Raw genomic sequence first — 11,390 nt, 5'->3', positions numbered from 1 at the left:
GAAGGAGGAAACCGTTGTACGGTCATTCAAAAAATGTGGCATTAGCAATGCTTTGGATGGAACTGAAGATGATATCATTTATGAAGATAGTGAAGAAAGTGATACTAGTGATAGTAAGGAAGTGATCACCCTAAGTTCTGACTCCAGCGATGAGTTTTTCGGCTTTCCATGAAAACTGGCAAAGTGCTAGTCCTCATTTGTTATTGGTAGTTGATGATAGTTCTTAACCACCACTGAGTTTATGCCATTATGTTAATTTATTACAGTATTTTGTACTGTACTGTACTTTTCTTTGTACTGTACAAACAGTTATAATAAATATTTTACTACACTGGTACAATTTGGTTCAGAATATTTTTTTCTTGTTTTCCCTTCTCTGAAAATCTGGTGCGTCTTATAGTCCGGTGCGTCTTATGGTCCGAAAAATACGGTACTAAAGGCCAGTGAAAAAGCGTATAAGATAGTTATGTTCACATTCCTACATTACTAAATGTTTTGTAATCTTAGTTCTCATTGAAAGTGCATGCACCAGATTAGAATTACACAGCTGCATTTTCACTGAATTTTTAGTAATTCTCACTATTATCTGGTATGCCAAAACTTTGCCACCCAATAGAAGACCATTTTACTATTTGGGTTTTCTGGGCTCTCCCATGATGATCAATGTTCACTTGTATTAGAGATGTTTGTGAATCAGGGTCAATGATTCAAAGCTTTATTTTTCCACACTGTGCCATGTTATCACTATGAAATAAAGAACTAGGGTTATTTCCAAAAACCTATAAATGATAGGGCATGTGTATTATAGCACTGTCCATAACTTGCGGTCATAGCTTGGCCATATCTGTTTCAGTAGTATCAGAACTGGGTATCAAATTAGAATATTAATTAGAAGATTAATTCACTTTATGTTGAACAGGAACACTTTAGTGTTTAAACACGTATGAACTTGTATCATCTAAATACTTATTTGAATAGCCAAGAAAAACAAACACAGTTTTATGAAAATGCTATATTATAAAAAAAAAAGTATTGCACCTAAAAAAAAAAAAAAATCTTGTAGGAAAACAATTTTTCAACTGAATGTTCAAATAAATAACAATATATAAAATTAACAATAAATTACTAAAGTAAGGAGCACTGTTAACATATAAAAATATTTTTTTTACCATTCATAAAGGTAACACACACACACACACACACACACACATACACACACATATATACATATAAATAAGTAAAACCAACCCTTACATTTTAAGAAAGACACTTTATTCTCCAACTATCCCACCCGGCATCTGCGTCTCCAGCATGTAAACGTTGGGGACATGTGGCCAGGGGGCGCAAATGCCGGCCAGGCATAAGACGTGTGAGCGGGCGACTGGGGGGCGGGATCATGCATCTGGGAGGCGGGACTAGGCGGGAAATTTAAAATAATACCGCTTTGACATTTAAAAATACTAAAAATATTCAAACTGCCAGGGAGGTTAATCTAAACCAGGCAAGTTTACTTTTCCCTAGCTTCCTGTTTAGAATATGAAATGTTTCACAAATGTTAGGTGTGATTTTGTTTACTTAGCACATTCATGCCTTTATGAAATTACATTTTTGTATGAGCAAAATGCCACTTAGCCAATACACTTAGTTATTATTATTATTTTATTAATAATAAACAGTATTTATATAGTACCAACATATTACGCAGTGCTGTACATTAAATAGGGGATGCAAATGACAGACAGACACAGGAAGAGGAGAGGATCCTGCCCCGAAAAGCTTACAAACTAGGATTTTCTATAATTAATGCATTTGCTAAAAAATCAATTCCAAATCAAAAATATATATAATCACTTTGGTCATGGCAAGACAGAGTTTAGAAATCTATATAGGGCAAAGCCTTTCGTACTGTGCCGATGTGGAACTTTGGTTGTGTGCAGGCGTGCTGCTGCTAAAACAAACTCCACACCAATATCACTGTGTGAGACTTCTCTGCAACAGCCTGGAATGATGCTGATGTCAGGGCCAGGGGAGGGGGTGAGAAGGGAGGGGGAGGGATGCAGCTGGGAGAACTCATACACACAGAGCCATTGACTCACAAGGAAGAGTCAGAGGTGGAAGAAAAGATAAAACGATTTCCATAATTCCGGAGTGCACTGTGAGCATAACAAGGTAGTGTATTCATTGCATTCTTACAACATATATATTAATACAAATATATAAAGCAAACTGTGGGGTTGATTTAAAAAGGAGTAGATTCTATTCTACGGTATAGTGGGTGTTGGTGCAGAAAATTAAGCTGTTTTTTTTCAGTACTAATTTATGTGCTTGCAAAAAATTATGCTTTATAAGATTTACAAGGTTTGGCTTCCTAATGAAATAAATACAGTAAACAGTTACTGGCATGTTGTATGTTTGCAGAGAGGATCCAACACTAGAGAAATCCCTTGCACTTTCTATGTTGCACTGCAGCCCCTGCCCCCTCCCATTATGTCAGCTGCCTCTCTCCTTCATAAAGACATCTGATGGAAGTGCTGTCCTGGAAAGCTGGCACTGTTATATCCTCCCTCCCAAGACATTCACTGTGACTGAACAATGTAAACAAACCAGCTGTCTCCAAAGCCAGTCACTGTTCTGCTGAAATAAAATGTTCTAGGGAACACAGCTGCAGCTATTCAGTTTATGTTCTTTAGTCTTAAGCATAAAGACATCTTGAAAAACCTGGATTGTTTTTGTAAACAGTAGTACTACAACTGTAAATTTAACTAGGAAAGAACAACATAGTGACAGGGTCTCTTTATGCCTTAGGGCACTTCCTGTAGCTGCCAGGCACCCTGGGATTTGTAGTCAGGAAGGAAAGGGGCGGGGCTGCCTACTGCTAAAGCTGCGTACACACGTGCAATATTTATCGTTGTAAACGAACGACTAATGACCGATCGTCTGAATATTGTTAACAAAAAAAGTACATAACGATGCAGACGAATGAGGATTGTCGCTGGAAACGAACGACCGTCCCGGCGGATCTGATTGAGCGACGATCGTTCACTATCTATTGGGTGTACGGTCGTTCAGTGATTGTGGATTGTTCTGTGATACACTTTCTCTTTTACATGTCACTTTCTGCATCGTTCAAACGATCATATCCAGTGTGTGTACATTATTGGTGGATTATATTTGAATGATCGTATTGTTACAACATGTACAGAATGGTGCACAATACGATCATTCAAAATAATCGTGCATAATCATTAGTCGTTTGTTTTCTAACGATATTTATTGCAAATGTGTACCTAGCTTAACACTGCTTATGCACTATTACTGCAAATCTAATAGCAGGATCAGCCAGGGATTAAGGAAACTCTGACCAAGGATATTCATTGAGTGTCAAACCTGTGGTTTTTTTTGTGCACCTCTAATTCTGCTTTAATTTTAATAGTCTCTATATTTATTATTAATAATGTGATAAAAATGTTTAAAGAAATGCAATCAAAACTGAAAGTAACACATTATAAAAATGGAAATCATTTAAAGTGGAACTAAACTGAAAATACAAAAAGTCACCAGGAAGTTCCAGGACCCATCAATACTATCATTACTTGAAAAAGGTAGATGCATACCATGAATTGAATTTGGCAAAGGCTCGCCCACACCTTTCAGGGTTAAGTTCTGCTGTAATAGAGTCTGGTAAGCGCTAATGTGTGGGTATTTATTTAAAGGCACTATGGCAGATCACCAGAAAAGTGCCATTATTTTTAATTAAATAACAGAAATAATGAGATCATCTCTTTAATAGAACCGATGATCACATGTACACCCAGAAGCACTGTCCATGTTTTATGGCAGTCAGATTCTGTCCAGTTGTGGCCAGGATAGCAGCAGATTAAAGACCTTTTGTTTTCAGTCCCTTTGGTCTCTGTGCTTGTATTTATATGCATATTAGTTATCACTGTGCACACAGAAGGAAGAGGAATAATTCTAGCATCAACCTGATACTAGAAAATTAGGGATGGTCAATGAGATGCTGAAAATTGGAAGTTATTGTAAATCACATGTAAATTTCACTGACTTGAAACTGAGCCAATCAGACTATGCAATTATAGAGTTTGTTTCAAGTTGGTCTAGTTAACACCAAATTTTATCACATCAGCTATCTCCACTGAAGAGCTTTAAAAAAGAGGGGGAGGGGAAGATATACAAAGGGAGGTAGAGTTAAAAGCTGTCTAGTATACAGAGCTTTGACACTCCTTAAGTATCAGGTGGAAGAGAAAAGTCATTTTTTGTTGCCAGATTTCTGGGGGCACAACAAAGATGATATAGTAAGTACTTATTGCTTATCTTTACCAGATTACATATTGATGCAAACTGTGTATCAATTACAGTATCTCTTTAATGTGGAACTAAATTCTTTGGTATAAGTGTGCTTATGTCATATTCAGCTAATATTTACAGCCTATGTGCTGATTATGCCACAGACTTGTTGGCAGCTATAACAAGTCCAGGAACCTGTCACCCCTGCCAGCTGCCATCCACAGCAATCTTTATTGGTCATTGGACATTCATTGAGTGTGACACACTATGCCTATGTTACTAAAATATAGAAAGTTGTGTGCAACCTATGATGTCTTGAGGGATGTTTTTTTCATAACTCTGGGTTATCTTTTCCATAACATTTCTGGGTCAAGGGAGAGCCGTGTCACTTCAAAGGGACAGAATCCCAAAGAGAATCCCAAAGAGCCATGTCGCTTCAAAGGGACAATAGGGATGAGCTTCATTGTTTAGGAATCGCAAAGCAAGTAAAGTAGGGGGTACATTTTAAAAAAAACACACTTATACTTTAGGTGCTGGAATTGTATCTCTAGCCACTGTGTTGGATAGAGTGGTGAAAGGTTAAAACTACTGCTGGATTTGTTTTTGAGATCTGTGTTATTTTGTGTATACTTCCTTTGTTGGAGACACAACAGGAAGTATGAAGAAATCACTATCAAGCATGGGAAAAATAATCTAATAGTATGGTGTACTCATTAGAAGATTTTTACATTCTGTTCTGGTGACAATTGTAACATTTTGGATTTCTACTACTTTTCTTTCCAGGTGAAAATAGTCATCGGGCCAGGTAGAGAGTATAATCCCCCCTCCCCCACCAGTGAGGACTAGGGAAACAGTACCTGAGCCTCTAGGCTCAAATTATTTAGAGGGGTACTTGTATTGCACGTTGTTAAACTAGTTGAATTTTTGGAATCACAGTCCACATCAGCCTTTGTTTTTGTAATGATATGCATGCAAGGTAAGCACAGACAAAAGCCAATAAGCAACAAACTATTTAGTGTCAGCAATTTAGTTTAATTTTGTCTTATTTACATTCGAAAAAATAAAAATTAAGGTAGTATAATGAAAAATATGTCTTAAACTTGGGCCTATAACAACATTTGAGTTGTAATGAAAGCCCATCACATCAATAGTTTAAGTGGTCATTTTTGGATATAAATACAGTGATATCAATCTATAAACATACATGTTTTAAGTTATCAATAATGCATATAAACATAGTAACTTAATTATTTTAGGAGTCCTCTGGCCTAACAAAGCAGTACTTATTTTTTGCCTATTACTCTGTGTATCTTTCTTCAAAATGCCGTTTATAGGTGCAGCCTCTTTATACGCTGCATGTGGACTACTAGTGAGTGGTAACAAGGAGCCAGGCACTTACTGAATCTGTGAAATGCAAGTGCAGTGCATTTAGTGAGCCATAAAGATAACACAATGTTTCAACAAGAACATAAACACATTGTATAGTACAGTGGTACATCGGTATAAGTCCAACTTGGTATAAGTCCTGTTTGGGCATGAAAAATTTTGCTTGGTATACAACCTTTTTGCTACCCTGTTTCCCCTATAATAAGGCACTGTCTTATATTTTTTGAAATGCCAAAATATGCCCTAGGTCTTATTTTCAGGGGGATGTCTTATTTTTCCATGAAGAAGACTACAGTACACATTTATTGTTGAAAATCACTCGTGCCATTGATTGTCCACTTCTGATCACTCTGTGCCATTGATTGTCCCCTTCTGATCACTCTGTGCCATTGATTGTCCCCTTCTGATCACTCTGTGCCATTGATTGTCCCCTTCTGATCACTCATGTGCCATTGATTGTCCCCTTCTGATCACTCAAGTGCCATTTATTGTCCCCTTCTGATCACTACCGTATGTGCCATTGATTGTCCCCTTCTGATCACTTTGAAGTTACTTTCAGTTTCACTCTGCACTGCAGCCAGCATCGAGGAGTCACACAGAGGCACACAGTATCAGGTATTGGAGGATGTCTTATTTGGGGGGAGTGCTTTATTTTAATTGTTTGAGCAAAAATTGGGGGGGGTGGCTTATTTGATGGGGATGCCTTATCATCGGGGAAACACGGTAGAACTTGTATGGATCAAAATGAGTCATAACACCATGCGCTACCTTTATTTACCTCTCTCGAGACAAAGCCACGACTGCCCACGAGCATCAGTACGCCAGTTCTCACCATTTAGGGAACAACACATGCTATAACACAGTGTGCCTTGTTCTGGGCTTTAGGTAGCTCTTGGTAGCCAATCATGCTTGAAATAATGGTCTCCCGTAGATCGGCTGTCCCACAGGCATAGGCAACAGCAATATTTTGTTATTTCTCCTTGCATTCCCATCAGCAAGCCAATGACCTTTATATGCCCACAAATGCTCCACTGGTGTGCTTTATACTAGATTGCTTCAAGTGGTAACTTCATGTTGTCATAGGACTCCTTTAGGTTAACGGAATGGGCAATCTGTAAACATGGTTTGGAATTACCATTATGCAGTAAGACTGCTTTCAAGCTTCTTTTAGAGGAATCAATGTGGATACGCCATTCAGATGGAACATGCTCTTGTGGCAAACTGGTAAAGAGTGTATTTATATCATGACAGCAGCACAGTGGGCCATCACTAGTGAAGAACATTGTCAAGGTATGATTTTGTTTTCTGTAGTGAGTTACAGTTACACCTTATGCAAGCAAGTGCTTCTGTTTAAGCTGTGAAGCAAGAAGTTCTGCTTTGTCTTTGGAGAGATTTAGATCACGAACAAGATCATTCAGCTCTGCTTGTGTAAAGGTCTCTGGTTTTGAATCTTCATCGGCCAAGTAGTCAGGATCAGATAAATCGGGGTTGCAACTGGCTGCAACTCCAGCGCATTCCTCATCACTTTTTACAGGTACCAGAACTGGCAATGAATCATCTTGGGGAACAGGCCTAATTGCGGAATTGAGGCTGGGATTTACAATTTTGTGCATGGTTTTACTTGAGAATCAACTTTTGTTGACGCGGTAAGAAAAGCAGTCGATTAGATTGTCTTGTGGTTCTAACCACACCATGGGGATTGCAAATGGCATTGCCGCTTTACGCCGATTTAGCCAGTCACTCAGTCCATTGGAACAACTGGTACAGATGACAGGTGGAGCCCCAGATTTATCCTGGTCACCAAATTGACAGCCGAAATACGTTGTGCTTTTGTCGTAAACGAACCACACACGTAACAGAAACTGTCTGGATCACTAAGGCAATTTCTAGGCATGATGACAAATGAAATCAATCGCAGTTAGTGCGGTCTCTAACCTTAAAAAAAGAAAACTGTCATTAAATGTTGTAATATGTTAAGGCTATTTATAACGAATTTCACACAATATATAATTAGCTGCATCACAAAATATAGCCATGCTAGAGAAAAACTGAACACAGATTTGAAATCCGCTTTAAAAGTATTACAAAGCACATATAAAATTATATCTGATGAAAAATACATTTTGACCTGTGTTATTATCTCACTACTTAGTGATAGCTACTAAGCTGTTGTAGCAGTTACTGCAGACAGAAGTCTACATGCATAACTGCAGTCTAAACAAGATAAAAATTGAAAATGGGGAAAAAACAAAAAACACGCATTTGCTGCAATATTTACCTTCAATCCAAAGATTTCCCCTGCTGCAAATTATCTTATGTGTTGGTGCATATTTTTGCTAAATTTAATTTTTCAACACATTTCCTGATGATGTGATGTTATGAAGAAATCATCAAAATACTAATATTTAAATATTTATTACTGTGTTATCTAGGTAAACTGCTTTTTTATTCACTGTATACAATAAAGTATTTTATGTTAAGACTAAATACATGCTGCTATGGAAAAGTGAAGTTTGAAATCATTTTTTTTTCTCTTATTCCTATGTAATCCATCCATTTTTACTGCAGCTATTGATTAATATTATTAATCTATTTGTTTTCACTTTCCACAGATATTCTCATCATGCCCAAGTGCATAATAACAAAATGCCCCCACAGGACCGGAGGAAAACCTACTATTCCAACTGTAACATTGCATGGTTTTCCAAATTCCATTGAGAGAATAAAGCAATGGCTTCTGCAGACTGGACAATCATTTCAACATTTAGACGAGCTTGCAGACATCATTCTAGAGGGGAAGCGTTGTGATGTGTATCGCATGTGTTCCACTCACTTTGTTGAAGACAGCTATGTCAATACAGGTAAACGTAAGAAACTGAAGCGCACAGCTGTACCCACAATTTTTCCAGAACCACCAGAAGGTAGATCACTGATTGAGGAATTGCATATTATTGAATCAAAAAATCGAGAAAACCAAAATGATGGTGGTTCCTCTGTTTGCTTCTTTTGTGGTATGGCACCAAATGTGTCATCTAGTAAACAAATGGTTGATCAGTCCACACAAACAGAATCCTACATATGGGGCCCTACAATGCCACAAGTACAGCACATTTACCTTTTGACTCCTACTACTCCAAGCATGGAAATGGCAAAATCTCAGGAAACGGCATATCCTATTCCTGTAGCGTGTATGCCTCATGAACACATAGAAGGATGTTCAAATGAGAATAATACTAAGGCATTGTTTGTAGAACCTCTAAACACATTTATTGAAATCAGTGTCCCCCAACCTTCTTCACAAGATAAAGAACAGCATGATCAAGGTAGTATTTTTTCATTTACATTAGATGAGGGAAGAAAACTACAAGAAACTGTAGATCAAAGACAAAATAAGGATTACAAACCAACACAGGGAAGTTCTTGTGGTTCAAAAGCAAATGCTTGGCAATTCTTTTTGGAAGATGAGCAACTAAATACCAGCCCCTGTGCTGCTGTAGATCCTATTTCAAACATGGTAAAGGAATCCAAATATATTGTGTTTGAGCAGTGTCTTGACAATCTACTTCACAAGGTAAAGTGTCAAGATCCAAGTGGTTGTAGTAAAGTTGTTCACAAATACAACAAAGAATTTCATGGGTCAGCAGTTATTATTCGTGGCAGTTGTGAAGATGGACATTACTTTCACATCTGGGAAAGTCAACCCAAAATCAACCGCTATTACGCAGGGAACATTCTGCTTGCAGCAAGTTTGCTGACAACGGGCCAAAATTTTCATCAGATTCAAGACTTTCTAAAATTATTTGGTGTTCGCCACATTTCAGAAAAGAAATTCCACCAATATCAGAGGCGTTTTATATTTCCTTCAATCCATGACTTCTGGAAAACAGAACAAAATCAGGTGCAAAGCAACTTGCAAGATACACCAATAGCCATCTCTGGTATTGGACAATGCAGTAGTACTGGTCAGAACATAAAATATTGTGTATACACAATGAAGGACATGATATCTGACAAAATCTTAGATTTTGAAGTAGTGCAGAGCACTCAGTGCACATCTTCTAATAAGATGAAGAGCCATGGACTTGATATTTGCATGTCCCGAGCAATATCCAATGGACAAGACATTGCTTTTTTTGCTTCTGACAAGAACATAAGTGTAAGGAAGCTTATGAAAACAAAATACAAAAACATTTCTCATCAATATGATGTTGGGCATTACGCCAGACATCTTAAAAGAAAATTAATTCTTGCCTCTTGTGGACGCAGTGGGATAATCATAAAGCCATGGATATCAAAAATTCTTAAACATTTCTGGTGGAGTATTCAGACCAGTAAGGGTAATATAGCCCTTCTAAAAGAAAAATGGCTGTCTCTTCTAAAGCATATACAAAATATCCACACGTGGCACGATGGTGTACTTTATCACAAATGTGCACATGCAACGTTATCTAAAGAAGCATACTCTAGAACTTTATGGCTTAAAGAAGGTACAATTGCATATGCTAAAGTTTCAGAAATAATCTGCAGCCCTGAACTCATGGAAGATCTGGACCACCTCGTGTGGAATTGCCATACAGATGCAGCAGAGGTCTTCCAGAACAATGCTTCAATATTTTGCACTAAATGTACTGATTTTTCTGTCGATGCTTTGGAAGCCAAGACTAGGCTGGAAGTGATAAGTCAGAACCAGAGCATTGATCGAATGCAAGCTGATGTTTGTCAAACTACATCTGCCACAACCCCTCTAGGAAATAGGCTTGTTACCCTAAAGAGAAGGAAAAAATGGCTACTTAACACTTTGTGTGAACCAGAGACCAATACACATCTCATGCATATACTACAGAACACTCTCAGAATAGCCGAGGGTACCAAGACAAGTACTTGGGTACCAAAAGGACCTTTGATGCCTCATAAAGTATGTAAATCTAAATTTGCTTCAATAAAATTTTTCAGTTCAACTTCCAATAAAAAAAAGAGGCGATTAGCCTTGTAATAGTAGAACAAAGTTATTTTTTTTCCTTTTTTTTTTTTTTTTTTCAGATCATCTGTTCATTTGACATAACTAGTAGTCTGTGTTGCAAATCCACTTTAGTAGATACAGAACACTAACACTGTAAAACGAGATAAAAATGAATAGCCCAATAAAACAAAAAAAAAAAACAAACCTGCATTTGCTGCAACATTTTTTTTTCTACTGCCAGATGTTGTTAGTTGTCTTTTACCTGAACGGTAAAGGAAGAGGCTGCATAGTAATACGTTTTCTTTTCTTTTTTTTTTTTTCTATTTGCATGTCTCCTTTCAGCAGCAGACATACATGGAGGCTGCTTGTGCTATTTCTTTATTTCACACTCAAGCTCTGACCTACGAGGGTGATACCAGGTCAAATATAAGGTACTTTGCAGAGCTAACATTTAAAAAAATACATGTAATTATGTATTATTTATTACAGATTTGCATTTTGTTTATGTCTGTCATCTGCCCAGAGTTCAGCTTTAAAGCTGAATTTCAGACATACCAAATATCACTTAAATAGGAATGTGTAGCTTTAGGTACATTTTGCAATGTATTGGGATTTCAACACATTCACATTCACTGCAAGTCACTATGATTTTTTTCTTTTTATTGCAAATAAAATGACGATGGTTTGTTTTATATTAAATAATAAAGTTCTACTTTTTGAGCTGCTTCATTAACATTGT

At 37.3% G+C, this 11,390-nt stretch overlaps 1 protein-coding gene across 1 annotated transcript; it reads left to right on the top strand.

Annotated features, from left to right (window-relative positions):
• The first annotated feature begins 2,037 nt into the window (after nucleotides 1–2,037).
• On the top strand, nucleotides 2,038–10,889 carry LOC140331271 (uncharacterized). Its single transcript, XM_072412149.1, has 2 exons — nucleotides 2,038–2,169; nucleotides 8,304–10,889. The coding sequence occupies exon 2, from the start codon at nucleotides 8,315–8,317 to the stop codon at nucleotides 10,682–10,684; it is 2,370 nt and encodes a 789-aa protein (XP_072268250.1). The 5' UTR covers nucleotides 2,038–2,169; nucleotides 8,304–8,314; the 3' UTR covers nucleotides 10,685–10,889.
• The last annotated feature ends 501 nt before the right edge of the window (nucleotides 10,890–11,390 follow it).

Source organism: Pyxicephalus adspersus, chromosome 5, assembly GCF_032062135.1.
Source record: "Pyxicephalus adspersus chromosome 5, UCB_Pads_2.0, whole genome shotgun sequence".
NCBI classification, from domain to species: Eukaryota; Metazoa; Chordata; class Amphibia; order Anura; family Pyxicephalidae; genus Pyxicephalus; species Pyxicephalus adspersus.
This window is presented reverse-complemented; position numbering and strand designations above follow the sequence as displayed.